Source organism: Ciona robusta, chromosome 8 (assembly GCF_009617815.1).
Source record: "Ciona robusta chromosome 8, ASM961781v2".
Lineage (NCBI taxonomy): Eukaryota > Metazoa > Chordata > Ascidiacea > Phlebobranchia > Cionidae > Ciona > Ciona robusta.
This window is the reverse complement of record NC_143242.1, coordinates 6194873-6213806: the sequence shown is the minus strand read 5'-3', so window position 1 is coordinate 6213806 and position 18934 is coordinate 6194873. Positions and strand designations below refer to the sequence as shown.

The window sequence follows — 18934 nt, the reverse complement described above, 5'->3', positions numbered from 1 at the left end:
GTTTGAACCCAAAGGATCAAAGATCGGAATCTGTATTTGCATTTCTTATGGAAATCAGGACCCATAAAACGACGTTCACGTGTGTGTTGCAAACATTGTAAATCGATCGCTGCGATTGGTTGTTGAATTTGTGACGTATTTCTATAGTCAAAGAAAAATCTTTAACGCTGTTAAGTCCCTTTTATAGTTTATACACCTGTAATGTGGCACTTCACTAGTAAATAAAGCGAATTGCTGCGATTTTGGTTTCATACACAACACACTGAATAAAAACATCAGAGCGATCGGATTGTAACTTGCCTGCGAGGTATGTGCGCCAGTATGAGACCCAATTAATCGCCCTTGTTTTTACCGTGTAGCAATGCCGGGTTAAATCAGCCTTTATTAAGTGCCGTAAAAATATTGACCAGTACGACGATGTTTTGAAGCTGTTTGCTGCTTTCGCTGCCCTCGTTTATAGTTTCATTCCAACAAAACAAGACTGTTGACCCGATTTAGGGAAAAGTTAACCGGGGTCATTAGAAATGGACACCGGCGTTTGGGAATGGAATTATTTCTAACTTACCGGCGTTGCCCGGGATTCTGTAATCTTAGCTTTGTCAATACGGAAAATAAAGTTTTCGGAATGTATTTGCACTGCCCTTGAACAGAAACGGACTTAGCACCGATGCCTGTGTAAATACGCAATCTTTGTTTGCCAGATCAACAAATGTTGTAACTAGCTCGGCATTTTGGCGACACAGATGGGTGCACGTGACCGCTGAATCAACTAATTAAACTAACTTTTAAATCAGAACAGGCAGCCTAACTGCTGCATCCCTCGTTCTGAATTTGAAGCATAAACTTCGTTTACTGTTATAGAACATTTTACTGCCGTTTTAGATTAGAAAAATTTACAACTGATTATTGGTGGGCGGCTTATTTGTGAGCTGTAACATCTGTTATTAAAATAAACAAGCCTCTTATATATATAGCGGTATAGGGATCCAATTTTACGCCAATATAATTGAACGTGATAAAGCGCTATTAATAAAAAAAACAAAAGACACCATTGCATGAGGAAAATAGACTACATGATTTACAAGTGCGGAGACAAAAACTAAACCTATTTTTTAAATGAGTTAAACATGATATATACCCATAACCCGGTACATGTATACAGCATGCGTTATAAGTTTACAAAGACGGTCCCATAAACCGGCGACGACTTTGCTGTCTTAGCCGATTTTGCATTAGGTTTTGTCGCTGGTTCTGTTGCATTTGGCGTGACCGTTGTTGTGCTTGGCGCTGCCTGTACTGCTGGAAAGCGTTTGGCAGCTGCATCTGGGATTGTGGTTTCGGTTGAAAATACTTTGGTTTGGTCGGCAGGTTTCGGTGCTGTTTTAAAACAGGTATCGTGAGCCAGTTTCCACCATTTTCCGGTTTTTCGTTCGCAGGATTGCTTCGTGGAAGAATTGTACCGAGGTATAAAATGCTCTCATCGCTTTTAATGAACGTGACCGACATCTGATCCTTTCTAACATCACAGTACAAAAATGCGCCTTCAGTATGGTCAAGATGGTTGGTCCAAAAGTAGCGGGTATTAGAATAGATGCCATCTAGGTGCTCAGGACGGTCATCCTCGGCACTTGCGGCACCAGCTACAAAGTAATGAACACCACCGCTGTTCGCTGACTTGATGTGCTGAAACATGCATTCGACACTTACTGATGTATACACATTTTATGTTAAAAGAAGTGTAATAAAACACACCCATATCTAGAAAAATCTTGCATAAAGTTTAGAGAACTGTATGATAATATAGATACGGTCGGCACTTATCATCCTATATTTCTTAATCGTGTTTTTTATTAAAAAAACAATGCTCTTTCTGGGTCTATAAGGATATTGTTATGTATTAGGCGAATGTTCTTTGTTTACAAGCAAATGGTGGGACAATAAAAGAGAATGAAAACATGGACCATTTTACTCCAGCCTACTATATGATTTTTTAGCATGAAAAACAGCTTAATTAACAATGCGGCGATGGTGTATAACATGTTATACAAAACAGGAGTTCGATACATGGCTTACACCTACATGTCCTATAACAAAGTCACCTGTACACTGTGGTCGTGGCCTGAGAAATAGGCCGAAACCCGGAACTTATCCAACATTGGTTGTAAACGTTTAACCAAACAGTCAGTGGATCCTTGCCTTCCACCGGAATAAACTGGATAGTGACCGCCAACAACAAGATACTCGGCCCTTATAAATAACACTTAATCAGTTTATATAAAGATTCAGGAAAAATAGATATAGTAGGGCAAGGGAAACGGGACACCTTATGTTTCATATTTGGTGGTAAACAAAAAAATCAAAGAATTTTAAAACCGCTTCCTCACGACTCCCGTAGACGTTGTTAATTAATTAAAGCACGTTTAGGATATTTGGATATCATGTGCTAAATGTGTCCTGTCTTGCCCCACTCTACTATACGGCTATATTTAGTTTAAAAATGTCCATTGGAAAGTTATCAGAAAAAATCATTTTTACCCTGAATTTTTGAGTGCGTGTTCCAGCCATGCCCACTGTTTTTCCGCCGCTGTTATATTGGCCGGACCAATAGGCTGCCCTTTTCCGCTTGGTGGCAGCACACCGCATAGCTCCACTGTGTCAATCATTACGTAATCGACAGAGATATTGCGATAGGTTGGCAGATTTGCTGACATCTTATAATAATTGCTTTCAAACGACCAACGTCTGAAAAATAACCCATTGTTCAAACCAAGGCGTGTGATTAATGGAGGAACTATACGAATGACGCCATGGGGAACTAGCTTGCGTTGCATGTTAGATCATACAAGATATAGAAGGCTAGTATGAAGCCATTCGACAAAATTACAGTATGGAATATAAATTGAAAATCTGTTTTTTCCGGAATTTAAATACATAGCAAGTTTTACACCAATTTAAACTGAACTTGTCAAATTTGAAAACCATAACAGTTAACAGTTTGTGGTTGAACAACCGACAACATAAACCAGCATAAAAGAACTTTCCTAAAGGAACCCGAAAGATCTTTTAGTGGGATTCCTTTAAATAGCCTTCCTACCGCATAAAGGCCTGCTTGGTGGTTACATAAACATGTTTTGATACGAAATCGCTGCTCGTAAATAAGGTGATTGATTGACGTCGAAACTTTTAAGTAGGACGAATAAATACAGCGGCTGACCATAAGTTATAGCGACCCGGCGTCATTAGTGCACAGTTGTTTTTCTATATCTCCGGGTACAAAGTGTGCGTCCATATATTGAATTGTAAACACTCTCGAAGGTAGGCGCTTTGGTTTGGTGCAAAGTTCACGACTGGATGAGTTCGTTGTGCAAGATTCTTTTTACTGTGTGTCTACATTACGTAGCATAGGAAGGTAAATAATAACTGCCATCGACCAATCGCGCGTTAAACATTAACAACAATCAATGCACGCGACACAATTTCATAAAAACAACGCAAATAGATGATTCATTCAATTTATAGCCTTGTTTTAAAGCAGTTGGGAGAAGTTTATTCCGCAATCAAAGAAAACAAACTTATACCTTGATATTTTGGTGTACTCGATCTGGGCGCTGACATTTCCTTTATAGTCCTTGTCACCAGCGACAATATACCATGGCCTTTGCAACGAAGGCTGGGAAAACACATCTTCAAAAGTATCCTGTAGAGCAAAAAATAAAACGTATGATTACCTATCGAGAAAAGCGATAGTTCCAAAATCGCTTAGTTTAGGAAACGTTTCAGATCTGGCAAACATAGGCCTAATGTGTAATACACAAGAAAACTTGAGTTTATAATTTCAAATCAAAATAGTATCTTTTTTAATAAGCATTCGTTTATGCTGAATTACATTAAAAACAACGAGTTTCAGGACACAGGTCGGCAGTTGCGCCAAGTAAGCGACTCAATTGCGCCTTCAAGCGGATAAGCAAAATTTTAGTTGCTGGTGCTGCATATTATCCCTTGTCCCTTGTTTAAATCTTTGCCAGTTATGTTATAATTTAATAAAAAAACACTACTGTAGATTTAAATTATATTTCCGATTACACTTCTATACGTAGTTCACTATTTAAGTATATATAGTAGGGTGGGGACAAAAGTGAAACGCGGGGTAATGTGGTAAGTGTTATTTAAATATATTTGTATTGGTCCCCATTTAATGATAAACAAATAAAAATGTTACAGGGTTCTTTAACAGTATTCTAACGAATGTATGAAGCGCGCACCAAAGAAATTTACTGTAATTTATTATAAGAAATGGTGTTAAAATATGTGAGAATGTGTGGTTAGGTGTCCTAATTTTCCCACCCTACTGTATTTCATTTACCTCAAAACGATGATCATTAACACTGGTAACTCCTTTATCACAAAAGTTGTCGCCAAGTGACAGAACGAACGAGCAATCATATCTTCTCGAAAACTCCGCCATTGCCCTACCCACGTTCATTTGCGTGTGTGTGGTGTAAGGCGGTTCAGGTTTTCCACCCCAATCGCTAATTATCAAAAAACGAAGCCCAATCTCGTTCCCACTATCGTCGTACACTAAAATTATGAATTGATGAATTTTGACTTAGTTATGTCCAATACCAAGTCGAATATCAAGTACATACCTCTGTAGTAAAATGGGGTGGGACAAAAAAATTCTCGTACTTTATTTTATAGCCCGCTGTACTATACATCAGTAACTAAAACCTATTGGCTTTTAGTCTACTTACCATGCGCATAGTCTAATACGTATCTACTGATATAAAAAAAAAACAAAAACAATGTCAAACATAAAAATTACCTGGTCCATTGTGAAGAACTGTTTGGTTAATTTCCGATCTCGCTTGAACTAACGCTTCTTCCTCTAATTCGATGAGGTTTTCCACGACCCTGTCTGGATCTAACGGATTTCCACCTGTTTCTCCTATGGCAAGCTTTTCCAGCTCTGCTGGACTGTACGGTTGTAGGAAACTAAACGAGTCAAAAAGGTCGGGTCCTTCATAATCGACGCCGGTGGATCGCACCTTTCCTGGCCTGCCTTCGTGAATGTAGGAATAGCAAAGGAATCCAATAAAAGCGGCGCCCAATAAGCACAGTGAGGCAGTTTTGTGCTTCAGAACTGTACCTCGTAACAAACCATATCCGAAAACTACACGACCCATGCTTGCAACGACGTGGTACAAACTACGCTGAGTTTTCGTAACAGTTATAAGTCAAAATCGATCGGGGAAGAGGGCATTGCGAAAACGATATTAGCACTTTTGGACACTTCAAACTTCTACCACTAAGTGTATCGATTCTAGCACGCTTTAAACACTACACATATCAAACGATATTTCATAGCTATTCTAGGTGATGCACTTTCTTTCTGACACTTCTCTGCCTGATAGAGAAATATATAAAACCTGTTTTAAACATTAAGAAATTACATACTACAGCTTAGTATCTTCTGGTACACCTCAGCTGTTGAATTTCTTTTTGTGAAGACATTGCTACTATTCAACCAGAGATGTATTATATGGAAAACATAATTCAAGCTGCCGAACCAGAGAATGAGCATTAAACCAAAACAGCAGCGTGAATAAGCAGATTATCTGCAAGAATTAGCGTCTAATGTGTCTTGCAAATCAGCAGGAACAGATTTCAATATTTCACATAACCAGAACTAATTTATATGAGACATGAGTTTAAATTCAGTTTATTCTTTCATCAAATACCAGGTCATTACAATTTCTTCTTAACCCCTCATGCAAGTGTGGTTGCACACAAACAATAGGTTGATTCACAAATGAAACCTTCTGCGACTCGTATCCATTTCATGTCTCTGCATTTAAAAGGTAAATGGTTGATTTTCACATCATATTTTATATGGCCCAATTTGTCAGCCATAAATGAAAAAAGGAAAAAATGGAAAAATAGTTACCCATAAGTTAAATAACGACAAACTAACATATGTGAAATCGCTTAAAGTGTATGAAACACTCATTCATTAGCCGGCCACATTAGCATAAAAAAGTAATATTAACGTCTTCCGTATAACGCCATCAAGGGACAAATAAAGATGTTATATTATTTCTGTAAAACAAAACAACAAACAAAAAACTGGTAAACCAGAAAATGTGATTATATCACCTTATGAATCCATTCATATTCACCAAACTTTGAATCGAACGTCCCTTTTTGCAACGATCGAAGTTTTAAAGTAAATCTGGGACCAATCTCCTGTAACCCTACTCTTTTCTCATTTCGAAAGATGTATCTGTATTTAGCAAAGTGTTGTAGCGTGCAGCATACATATGCCCGAAATACTGAAGCCAAAGTAAGTACTGATATTAAAATTAATATTTTTTATCCAAAGAAACAATTTTTACATTATGCCTGCAAGAGCAGCAACTTTGCAAAATTTTACCTGTGGTGACGAAAAAATATAAAATCCCGTTGGTTGTGAAAAGTGACGACTTGTCTTCCAATGAACTCTGGATTATGAGGAAAGAGAGTGGTGAACATACGACCGATTGTATGCCCAAGTCGGGTGCCAAAGTTATTTAAAATTATCTGGAAAAAAAAATTGAATTCATGATTTGTATTGTGTAAATTTATTAACATGTTTTTACTTTACAGTAAGGTGAATTACAAGCTAAGACATTAATAAAACTATTCTGAATTGTAAAGATTGTGATTACTAATAGTATTTATACTGCACTTTATTTCATTAAGTGCAAAACCAACTGGCTAACAAGAAAACACGAGTACACACTTAAAATATCAAGTGACAGTAATTTTTTAACTGAAAAATAATAAAAAAAATTCTTTGTTGTTTTAAATGACTTACCTCCGGTTGATGTTCTGAAGGTGTGGTGCTATTTTTAATTTCTTTTCTCAGTTTTACATTCGACATTTTAAAATGGACAGTTGGCCCTTCAGGTAAATGACACAGCAACAAGCCATCTGAAAAAATAGGTTTAAATATTTTTGGGCCTATAGTAATTCAAAATAAATTGCATTCTTTAATATTCAAGTTTTTTTGGGGTGAATTTTCTTTTCTATTTGAAAAAAGAAACACCATACTGGTAAGAGTTATTAAACTACATAACCATATGTTCTTACTTGGTGTTTTACGATCTTCATTTACAATAATTATATCAGTAAACCCTTTCATAATACACTGAGGAATCACTTTCTTCAAATCAAGTGCTCGTCGGTAAAACACAGTCGAATTAGGAAGCCCTTCACTCAGTTCTTTCAAGAATTTTGTAGTCCGCTATAAATAGGATATACAGATAGTGCCTTTAGATTATGAGGCTACACCAGTACATTATTCTTGTTACAGAACAAAATTAGCTGCCTAATAATTAATATTATAGACCTTAATATTTCATTTTGCTCGAACATTTCGGTCTTGAAAACTAAAATAATACTCTACTTACAACAATAAGTTATAGGTTGCAGTTAAACAGAAATTTGCTCTTGCAGTTTGCCGTGCATACAGGTATTATGAAATACATGGTCTTAAAAAAAACACATTAACAAAAATTAACAAACATATACCGATCTTGGCCTATCAGATGTCGTGATTAAAATTTTTGGAGTTGTCTTTCTCTCAAAATACGAAGCCATCTCATCAGACTCTTCATCCAGTAGGACTTCAACATCATCTGGTTGAACCATCGTGTCTTCTTTTTCTCTCCGGTTTTCTATGGTTTTGGGAGGCGCAACTGGTGGAGCATTTTTCCCGAGCTGTTTTCTCATATTTTGTCTTTGTTTTCGTAAGCGAATTTTTTCCTGTAAGCAAAAATGGATATTTAAGTCATAATTAAATTGAAGTTTAAATAGAAATTTGTTGCTGTGTCTTTTGAGCATAAGAACAAATTTTGGGCTATTGCAAACTGTATATTATACTGTCGCATGTCAAAATTGATGAACTTGTTTTGAATGACTGTTTTTAAATGAAATCGTTAAAATATTTAATAATAAAATCAGTTAATCTGTAAAATTTTACTTTTCTTTGTTCTTTTCTCATTTTAATGAATGCAGCAGTTCTTCTGTCTTTATTCCGGATCTGTGATATGTTATTTTGTGGCATCGATTCATTATTATTGTTATTGGCATCATCTTTCAATGGATTTTCATCAATAACCGAAGCGATGTCACTAAATATTCCACCAGAGCATATGCTCAGTTGATCAGAAGATATACTGAACTGATCAGAACATATACTTTGTTGATCTTCATCCATATTTTCAGCTAACAGTAATTCCTACTTTGCTGATGTTGGTTTACCAGAAAGTTTAGTGTTCAGTTTAAAAAACCTTTAAATTGACCGGTATATACAATATACACACCGCACACGTACTTGATCTAAAAAATTTTTTTATATTATATTTTAACATTTCAATCCCGTACAAAACATACATCAGACTAGCATAAGTTAAGGAAATATCAAAGCCGATAAACGCGAGCTTTATCTGAATTTACAAGCATAAAAAGTTAAAACAAGTTAGCTAAAAAACAGTCACACGTTTCGGGTATTTCCCCGAATTGGTACAGAAGCACATTTAATAAAAAAATAGATATTTCATATCATTTTTTTGTTATCAATCGAAAGTGGATCATGAAAATCAGGCAACAGTTTCTAAAATAATTCACATGAAACTCTATTTTTATTTTGTAAGTAGTGACTTGGTAAAATTTAACTGATTTTTTCTGCTTTCGTGTCAGTCAAGTACAAACATTGGTTTTATGTAATAAATTGCTTTAAAGAAGTTTAAACTCTTGCTTATTAAAATAAAGATAGGAGTACAACTACTATGCCTATCAAAATGAACAAGAAAGAACAAAAAGCGAGGACGCCGAGCATGACGGTTATATAACACCCTTTTTTCTTTTCCTTTTCTTTTGTAGAGTCATCGCTGTGACGTCAGGAAGTTACGTAACACGTTTTACAGTCGATGTTACATAACATATTTTGATGACAGAAAAAGCAGTTTATCGATGGTTTTAAAATATGTTATTGTCCCATAAGAGGTTAAATATGCAGTGGAAATAATCGCATGATGAATTATTCTCATCGACTCGCTCATGGCTACGCCCTACAGGTAACCGTCGCGCTGTTTTTATATTGGTAAAAACGGCGTTCGCTTTATACCAGGGAGTTTTAAAAGTATAGTTTGAAAAGCTAATTCTTTTTTCTACTGATACAGTCGGCAGTGTATTGTTATTTAGGAATGCTTTACTTATTGTTCTGCAAGTAATATAGAACAATCGCCTCTATTTTGTGTAAATCCGTTTATTGCGTCACTGCAAGCTGTCAAATGGAGGTACAGGAGTGGTCATATGAATGTATTATTCATTTAAACCGAAACAGAGCAGTTCGTGACACGGCCAGTTTGTGTTGACTGTGTTTAATAGGGTATAGTGCACTAGTACAGTATATTTATGTTTCTATTTCATTGCAGATTGTTTAAGATATACAATGGCGGCAAAAATGATATTTTTTGTAGTTGCAGCTGCTATTGCTTATGCATTATCTTTAATCTTTGCGTATCTCAACACAGCTAAAGTCAAAGGTTTGTCTGTTTTATTAACTTAGTAATATGCTTATTATAACTCCATATTTGACTCTATAGGTTTATACTATAGCGACAATGGCGAGGTCGATGCGAAATATTACCAAGAAGCATCTCCGATCGGAACTGCATTTGGGATCGTCTGGCCAATCATCTATTTGTGGAATTTAGCAGGAATTATCTACATGCTTGTGTCGCTATGGTTACCGGAAATCAAAAGTCCATTAAAGACGAATCCCCCCATTTTGAACAATGTTAGTATTTACAGAAATACGTTTTATATTTTTAACTATTATTCGGCAAAAGTTTTAGATACTATTAAAACGTGTAAAGGTTACAAAGGACACGTATATATGGGACGTCGCTTACATCTGCCATCTGCGTAAATATTTTATACTGCTGTTCGTTTGGCCGGCGGCCACTTAATGTTGTAATCTGGTTTGCTCTCTTCTTTGTTTAAGTATAACTATTCGTTTATCGCAGGTTTTCTTTGCCGGTTATATCATGTCGTTTTCCACAACTATTGGATGGCTGTTTGCATTTGATCGCGAAATACTGGGCTTGGCATTAGCACTGCTGATTTTGGCAGTTGCTTCGGTTTACATTGCCATCGGCTCATGTTGCAAAGCTCTCGCGCATAATGGCGCTTCCTTGACGCGGCTTCCTGATCAAAAGAAATGTGCGTTGTGATGTTTTTCATTAGTTTTATTAAATGTATTAATGTAAAATGCAATAATTAATTACTTGGGCAACGTTTCTACATTTCTTGGTAGCTATAACATACATAGCTTCAAATATAGGTATATACCATGTATCCTATAAATATTTTAACGCAAAAGTCCGGCGTAGTGGTTAGCGCGGCTGCCTGTAACCATTAGGTAATGGGTTCAAGGCTCGTCGCTGCTACCATTGTGGGCGTATGTGTCATTGGGCAAGACACTTAACGACAATTGCTTCAACCCAGTGGTCACTAATGGGTTGTCCAAATTATCAGCCATACATAAGCGTAAGCTGGCGCCAGGTGTTAAACCCGTGTTATAACGACTGTCGTTTTCTGGCCACGCGAGGATAAAGTAAGTTACATTCATTCATTCATTCAAAAGTAAAATCATACTATATATAATATATATAAAATCATTGGTAATATGCTTATGATTCATTTCTGTAGCTGTAGAATGGACCGTGAGAATTGTGATACAAAATGGCCTTTCAACATTTGCGACCTGGTTGACTGTGGCGACATTATTGAACTTGGCTGATGTTATTTTATACCAGGACAGTTTTGGCATCACACCTGCAGTACAACGTGGTATGATAATATTATATTCATATATAGTATACTGTGGGGTAAACCGGGATACTGTTAGCACCTAAATGCTAATTTAAACTTTCAAGTTAAGTTTTTTACACAATCAACAACACTATTTAGAGTCACGTGGTTATGGTTATATAACTTCGTTTTTACTAAATCAAATGTAACGGAAAGAGAATACAAACATGTCCCATCTTACCCCATCCTACTATGTAACTATATAGTAGTTTAGTTAAGTATTGTGATATTGACAAGAGATCGCACATATACAACAAGCTACTGTTAAATATGGTTTAGAGAACCCTGCGAAAAGGCAGTTAAAAGATTCAAAATGTTATAAACACACACAGCAGCGATTTAGGTGAAATACCATGGCGTCCCACTTTCGAATCATTTGCTCACCAAAAGTAGGACGCCCATTACACCACTGCTGCACAGCGTAAACACATTAGTAGCAGATATATTTTTGATTTTGTCATCAAAGTCATTCAGGCGTATCTTAATGATTTTAATATTCATTTTATAGGACTTATCAGCATTCAAAACGGCTCCACGGTGGTTTTGATTATTCTGCTTGCTATAATTATCGCTTGGTTCATCCTCGACAACTTTATATGGGACAAGTTCACTAGATTCATATTCACCCCTTACGCTGTCTTAATCTTGGCCCTGTCGGGAATCATTGCCAAGTTGCGTCCAGTCACCCAATCTAACCCCCAAAACCTCATCATAGCCTCAGTAGAACTCGGGATCGTCGTGATAGCATTACTTGCGAAAATATCCCTCGTCACTTACCGTTGCGTTACTCGTGGAACTGCTGTCTAAATTGTATTTGTAATTCAGTTTATTGACTTTGGAAAAAAAATGATGACCTATACATCTGTGACGTCACAAAAATGATGACATATACATCTATGACGTCACGTTCTGTTGTGTTGTTTCTATTATAATTTCGTGTTTTTGATTTCGTTCTTCACTAGTTAAATTTACAATACAAAAGGTTTATGTAAATAAATATTAATGTTTGATATTACGAGAATGTTATTATGTTATCCAACATACATTCGAGTATCGAATAGTATTCATTATATTAAAGACATCTATACTTGTAAAATTTTAACCTCTGCGCATATATGCAGATTTTTTAAACGGGGCAAAATGTATAGCTATAATCTTAATGTGAAATTCCAAAACAAGTATGCCTATATGCGACTTTCCTGTAGTAGTGAGTAAACTTACTGATCGAATTTTTATACCACGCTGTATACCGGAAATTTGCATAATGTAGTACATTACTAATCGAGCGTAAGTATAGAAACTTTTAGATTACGTGTACGAGCGAAGCAAGGTAGCCATGAACTCAATTGCTTTTTGTGCGCTATAGAGCTGTATAAGCAGTCAATATGTTTGGATTTTATAGTAGGTTGGGGGAAAATGGGACACCTTTTTATTCTGTTTTCTTGTCTCATCAAGTACTAAACGAAAAAGATTTAAAAAGTTATAAAACCGTATCCTCACGACTCCCATAAACTGTATTTAATTGTTAAAACACGACTAGGATATTTGGATATTATGTGCGAAAGGTGTCCTATCTATCCCCACCCTACTATTACTTGCTTCGAAACTTTTAGATCTCGCGTACGAAGGAAGAAGAAAGGTAGTAATGAACTCAGTTGCTATATGTGTGCTATAGGGCTGTATATATAAGCAGTCAATATGCTTGGTTTATATTAGTTAAACGGTAAAGTCGCAAGCGTAAAGTCAGTCATATATATTACTTCCTGTCAGGAAACAGAAATACTGTTATATAATACATTGATTGTTGTGCTCTTGACAAGTTATCAAGAAATGTTATGTAACAATTTGGCGTTATATAACATTTAATGGCCTATAATTAGAAAACCCTATTCGTGCTCTACCGCAGACCTAGAAGCGTTGTACAAAACTACGCTTGCACCACTATATAGCTCATGGCTGTTCATAGTACATGGTCGCTGCAATCTAGCCCAGCAGTACGAAACAGTCGCTGTAATTGAGGGCAGCGATACCTATAGTCGTTGTAGTTTAGTTCAGTAGGTGTATGACGTGTTTGCATATTTAGAACAGATTTGTTATGCAAACTGTTCAGACAGTATATTTTCTTTGTGTTTGCCAAAAAGTGCGACGGGCTCTCAATATGTATACGTGTACAGTTGCACCTGCAGGCTACAGGTTACTTTACCACTAGTCGTTTTAGACTTATGTGATGTGCAGATTGGAAGTGTTTTGCTTTTACGTTATAGGCAAAAGATTAAACGCCTAGAGTGAGTGTTATTTTAGACGGAGGTGTATAATAAAGGGCACTTTAGTTTCGTGGTGGTTAGCTTATAATCTCCAATTATAGTTAGGGACGGTATAACGTAAAACACATTAGTTGAAGTTGAAGTCTATGTTGTCACATATGAAGTAGAATAACTGTATTTTTACTACAGAAAATGGCGGATATTACTAAAGTTCAGTACTTTGTTGTTATTTTTTCTTTGGTTGTGTTTGTCGCAGCTGTGCTTTTGGGCTACATAGGGCAGATGAATACAGGTATGTAAACGTATAGATTTTTTGCATGGAATATTTATGCGTGTAAGCTGATTTTCTATAGTACTGTGAGGTAAGATGGGACACCTTTAGTATATAATATCTAAATATCTTGATCGTTTTTTAAACAATTAACAACGGTTTATGGAAGTCGTTAGGATACGGTTTATAATTCTTTGAATGTTCTTTGTTTACGACCAAATGAGAAGAGAAAATAGAATGAAAGGGTGTCCCAACTTCTCCCACCCACTATAATAGCGTAAACGGAAATCAAGTTACAGTATATGCAACAATATACTTTTATGAGTCAATTAAAATATCGGTCCTTTAACATTTTAGAGGTGTTTACTAACACAACTGGTGGCATCACGGAAAAATACTACCAGCTGTCGACCCCAGCATCAGTTTCGTTTGGTGTAGCATGGGCGACCATTTATGTTTGGAACTTAGTCGCATCAGTGTATTTAACCGTCACCTTATTTCTGCCTTCCTACAAAAGCCCTTTAAAACAAGAACCACCACTCTTGTCAAATGTAAGTAATATGTGTGTAGTAGGGTGGGGAAAGATGGGACATTATTTCGTCCTGTTCTCTCGTTCCATTTGGCAAGTACACAAAAACTTTTAAGAAATTGTAAAAAAACACACTTACGAATCCCATAGACCGTTGTTTATTGTTTAGAACATGATCAGGATATTTAGATATTATGTGCTAAAGGTGTCTCATCTTACCCCACAGTACTATAAATGTAAAAAAATCACTATATATATATATTGTGCTTTTTGGGTGCTTTTTGAGTATAAGTGTTCTAATACCGGAATACATAGAGAAATATAGGGCTGTATACTAAAGCCGTAATCAAAGTACCTCTTTTCATTTCAGTTATACTTCATATTTCATGGGGTTGCATTTGCAAGCACGTTCGCTTGGATTCTCGTTTTTGATCGGGAGTTATTAGAATTAAGTTTGGCTGTGATCATACTGTGCATGATTTCCGTTTATGCTATCATCGTAATGGCATGCAAACCATTAGCAGACAGCATTGAGAACGGTCGAATCGATGAAACAGCTGAATGTAAAGGTTTGTATATTACCGCCAATTACCGAACGTGCTGTTGTTGTAAAACAATTATCTTTAATTATTGATACACAGTTATGATTTGGTGCGTGAGGATTATCGTGCAAAACGGACTCGGGGTCTTTGCGGCGTGGATCACAATTGCTACATGCTTGAACCTAGGAATTGTGATTACGTACAAAAGCAGTGCTGGAATGACGAAAGCAGTAATGAGAGGTTTGGAAACATTTTAAATTGATACAGAAAGAACATGCGCATCGGCCGTTTACTTATACACGCATATTTTTTTTACTTTGATTACTCATACCTGCTGGTCCACATACAATACGTGGCCAAAGTCAACTTGAACTTGAATAAACATAATAAATTAGGACAACTAGTAAAGAGTAACATGTTTCTTGAAACGTATTATAATAATAATGCTTGCAGCCATACATTCTTACAGCTTACCTACATTTGCCAGGTATTTCTGTAGAAGACGGATCGACCATTCCAGTTGTAATCGTCCTTGTTGCGATAGTCGCCTGGATGGTTATTGACAACTTTGTGTGGAACAAGTACACAAACTATCTATTCTCTCCTTACCCGATCTTAATTCTTGCACTTGGAGGCCTTGTGGGTAAACGGCAAAGTCAGGGTGGCTCCACTCGTATTTTAATTATAGCCTCAGTGGCCCTTGGCATTGCAGTTTTAGCTACTCTAATAAAAATTGGCGTCTTCTTGTTTAGACACCTTAAAAACAACAAGGTGGGTAAAAATATTCTTGAAGAAGATGAAAATGGGACGAGCGGAAAGGTTACAAGTGACCTATAGTGTTGGTAAATTGAGACGAAGTATTGTGTATTTTGTAAAACATGCGGCAATTGTACATTCATTAAAATCATACCCAAGCTTTTCACAAAACGTATTGGTCAGTTCAGTAATTTTGTATACGAACCAACAAGTTATATAAAATGAATCATTTTGTGTTGGATGGTATATCAGAGTCCGTAAGTAACAGAGTTCATATACAGAATCCAGTTATCGTGCTTTTGACATTGTCTAAATTTCAATTTATGTCCGACGCAAAATAAAAAAATGTTTTGTAAACAGTTAGTGTATTGAAAACCAGCAAAACTACTTTAAAGTGATATTTTTATTTAAAAAGTAAATCAGTTTGTTTTTTAAACAAAAGTCGATTTAAAGCTATTCTTATCGTAATTTGTCGTACTATACTTGGGGACAAAATCACTGTCTGCAAAATGGTCGCACGATGTCGCTGCATCTCCATAGTTACAAAGCTACGCTGCTAATTTTTGCCGCCAACTGATTGTGTGCTACAAATGTTACAATAGAATGGCTCTTCAGGAAAACAACAAAAGCCCTTCGTTTAGATATGGAGTGCGAGCTTCAGGTAAAAAGATTGTCTAGGGTGAATTCTAGTATATTAACAAGTTTACAAAACTGTTTTCTAAGGACTTGGCGAGGTTTGGACGCATACACACGACCAACTTAAATTTACCCAATTCGGATGGAGGTGTACTACTAAAGAAAGTAGTTACAGCAACAGAACTTTAATTGGAAATTGGAATGAGCAACGATATGAAGTAAACAGAGCGTTAGAGCTTAAACCGCTTCCATCACAGGTAATCAAACGCAATACTGACAACAAGGTGATCCTAGAACATCAAATTTATAGCGTTAGTTGATTGCCCAAATTTATGTTAGTGGCACGAGTATAAGGTATCGAAAATGGCCGCTCCAACTTTTGTATTTTAGGACCACCTTGGTAAAACTAAATCATGTATTTCACTGCTGTGGAATATTTTTGTTAAGTCAATATATTATTTTAATTGCAATGCTGTATATTTATGGGTCACGTAAATAAATGCGGAAATGCGTTTTAAGGTATTCCAATACCGACTAATACCAGCCAAGACAGCCAAATTTCCCGTTGATATTTTATATAACTTTATAAGAAATCTTGCAAACCAAACGTATTTTTACACAGTACGATCATTACTTTGAAACGACGTCATCGCAAGACTACAGACACAGTGGGGAACCGGTGGGATTAGATAACGTTTCAAAAAAGGTTGATCTTCGAAAACTGGCGGGTAAGTAAGAATTTTAACATTTCTAATAAGTCAAGCGGTAATTCTTAGTTGCAAATGGTATAGTTTTCCCATAGACTTATTTATCGTATCTAATAAAAATTTTGGCGAATTACGAAAGACTGAAAGTGAAAAACAACTGTCGTAGGTTACCACAACAAATTCAAGCTAAATTTAACCGCCTTTTAATGTGGTAAAAACCCCACACCTGTAAAATAACAAATTTAAATGGGTTGAAAAATCGCCACATAGTGACCAGGTGTACGTAAATTGCTACGTTGCTTCATTATTTATGTTTAAATTGACAGGAAAAGAACCAACAGCGTTTCCAGGTCACCAACCGGAGTTAGATCATGACCTTGACAAAGAAATGTACAACTCATTTATCACCACATCCCGCAACGCATACGTACATCCAACGGTTCGTAAAACGCCCCAAGTCTAAAGTCGTCATGTTACAGACTTAATCGTTATACAATGATCTGCCTAATGCGTTTTTGAACTATTTACCATACTGCGCTAGATAAGTAATATTGATCACAGCCATGTTTAGGTTTAGCTTTTGTGTTGTTATTAATTTAACATTGAAACAAGCCACTGATATATAGAAATGTAATATTACTGTGCATTTTTCAATACAAAATATTTTATAAAACCAGTATGCTGGTGCAAACAGTATCTGTGTGAACTTTTAAGCTATATATAGCAATGTAGAGTTTCGCCGTGTTGCTCGACGCAAAAACTAATTTCCGTGATGGCATCTGATAAAGTGCGTCCAAAAGCATGTAGTGTTGTAAGGTCAAGTAATAGTGATCAGTTCGGGAAATGTGATGATCAGTGACAAGTTACCAACTAACCGCCCTCTGACATTAAGATAACAACTTTGGAAAATTGACTCTCCACGCCCGTATAGTTTGGGGTGGATGCCTATTTCCTCGAGTGCAACCACAGCGTTAATTCCGTGCAGAGTTGCGGCAAACGCCTGCGAAAAGTCCGCGTGAACCGGGAAGATCAAATTACCCTGTACCTCTAACCAATAACCGTGTCAAATTGGAGTGATAGCTAGTTAACGTGCCAAAACGGGCGATTTTTCGGTGGCGGTTATCCGCACAAGAAGAGTGATTAAATATTGATTTTCAGAAATTTCTCACGCCGTTGAACTGCGTTAAATAACACAACCAATTATAATCATAATACTAGTACCCTTTTTGTGTTAAAATTAAAGGTCACTGTAAAACAACTGATACCATCTCCGGCGGTGGGCGCTAAAACGTAACGCTGGATAAGATTAGAAAGCAATCAAACCCGACATCTCTGACGTAAAACTTAATTTAATTATCTTGTATACTAGCATCCGCAACAATCGGGTAAAAACCATGTTAACGTAAAGTAGGCTGGAGGCGACGTGCGGCGTTTATATGAAAATAAACAATTAATCTGGTTTCGTTTGCTTAAAATTCCACAGTTTATTGCACAAGTACAGCTTTATCAAGTTACAAATGCATGCCTGCCCATCTGCTCCGTTGTTTGATCGAAAATAAACTATACTGGTCGACTAGTTAATCGGATTTTAAGTTCTTATCCGTTTTTTTGTATTTGTCATAATAAACGAAAACGCGTTGGAAATTTCACCATTCCAGGTCGTTTACGTTTGTGAATACGAACGGCCTATAACAATAATGTATTATGAACTTTGCAATTAGGGAATTTTCAGGCGGTTATAGTGATTGCTCATCACGGATAATTACTTACCACCCAAACGCTGGGATACAGAAGCCAAGTTTTTTTAATCGTTTGATTGTTGGGCAACGAGATCGGATATGAAGTGTGTACTTAGCGGCTGGACACACCTTTAACAAGCTACACGGCGGGCTGTAAAAAACGGTAATGCTAAATCTCGATAACCAAAACACAAGCTGCATCGAGGACCACGACAGGCGCAAAAACTATACCGACACAGATCTTATCCGTTCTTACGAAGCCGCTGAGTGGCAAGAGTGCCGGATATGTAAATACAGTTCCTGGCGACAGGCCCGTTGATAAACTGGACCTCTGCTTATATACACAATTCATTATGAGAGCGTAATTCAGTTCTAATGATACGGCTGCTATCCGGCCGACTCCTTGAACAATTAACCGAAGGTCCGGATATATTGGCGAGCGAAATCAAGGTGATTATATCACGTCATATTTGCCACTGCAAAACTCGCTAATTATGTGGTTGAGACATTTTCCATTGAAAAAAGCCACAAAAATCAACAGAGAAATATCATTGTTCGATAGTTATGAATGAA

The 18934-nt window shown here is 36.6% G+C and overlaps 5 protein-coding genes across 5 annotated transcripts; 3 read left to right on the top strand and 2 right to left on the bottom strand.

The window, feature by feature from the left end:
* Nucleotides 1-612: 612 nt before the first annotated feature.
* Nucleotides 613-5553, bottom strand: LOC149732796 (tartrate-resistant acid phosphatase type 5-like). The gene is made up of 6 exons (XM_089882350.1): nucleotides 4823-5553; nucleotides 4364-4578; nucleotides 3579-3697; nucleotides 2536-2742; nucleotides 2100-2247; nucleotides 613-1683 (listed from the first exon to the last, which is right to left on the bottom strand). Exons 1-6 carry the CDS (start codon nucleotides 5181-5183, stop codon nucleotides 1177-1179), a joined length of 1557 nt encoding a protein of 518 aa, XP_089738476.1. The 5' UTR covers nucleotides 5184-5553; the 3' UTR covers nucleotides 613-1176.
* A 150-nt stretch (nucleotides 5554-5703) lies between these two features.
* LOC149732795 (ribosome production factor 1-like) lies at nucleotides 5704-8410 on the bottom strand. The gene is made up of 7 exons (XM_089882355.1): nucleotides 8021-8410; nucleotides 7570-7803; nucleotides 7129-7282; nucleotides 6854-6969; nucleotides 6431-6576; nucleotides 6154-6280; nucleotides 5704-5845 (listed from the first exon to the last, which is right to left on the bottom strand). Exons 1-7 carry the CDS (start codon nucleotides 8255-8257, stop codon nucleotides 5804-5806), a joined length of 1056 nt encoding a protein of 351 aa, XP_089738481.1. The 5' UTR covers nucleotides 8258-8410; the 3' UTR covers nucleotides 5704-5803.
* Nucleotides 8411-9430: 1020 nt separating this feature from the next.
* On the top strand, nucleotides 9431-11932 carry LOC149732794 (uncharacterized). The gene is made up of 5 exons (XM_089882357.1): nucleotides 9431-9587; nucleotides 9648-9841; nucleotides 10071-10266; nucleotides 10756-10896; nucleotides 11426-11932. The coding sequence occupies exons 1-5, from the start codon at nucleotides 9494-9496 to the stop codon at nucleotides 11722-11724; spliced, it is 924 nt and encodes a 307-aa protein (XP_089738483.1). The 5' UTR covers nucleotides 9431-9493; the 3' UTR covers nucleotides 11725-11932.
* Nucleotides 11933-13279: 1347 nt separating this feature from the next.
* Nucleotides 13280-15450, top strand: LOC149732793 (uncharacterized). The gene is made up of 5 exons (XM_089882356.1): nucleotides 13280-13473; nucleotides 13810-14003; nucleotides 14352-14550; nucleotides 14623-14763; nucleotides 15011-15450. Exons 1-5 carry the CDS (start codon nucleotides 13374-13376, stop codon nucleotides 15358-15360), a joined length of 984 nt encoding a protein of 327 aa, XP_089738482.1. The 5' UTR covers nucleotides 13280-13373; the 3' UTR covers nucleotides 15361-15450.
* Nucleotides 15451-15713: 263 nt separating this feature from the next.
* Nucleotides 15714-17316, top strand: LOC149732792 (cilia- and flagella-associated protein 68-like). Its single transcript, XM_089882366.1, has 4 exons — nucleotides 15714-15940; nucleotides 16003-16172; nucleotides 16538-16643; nucleotides 16949-17316. Exons 1-4 carry the CDS (start codon nucleotides 15883-15885, stop codon nucleotides 17083-17085), a joined length of 471 nt encoding a protein of 156 aa, XP_089738492.1. The 5' UTR covers nucleotides 15714-15882; the 3' UTR covers nucleotides 17086-17316.
* The last annotated feature ends 1618 nt before the right edge of the window (nucleotides 17317-18934 follow it).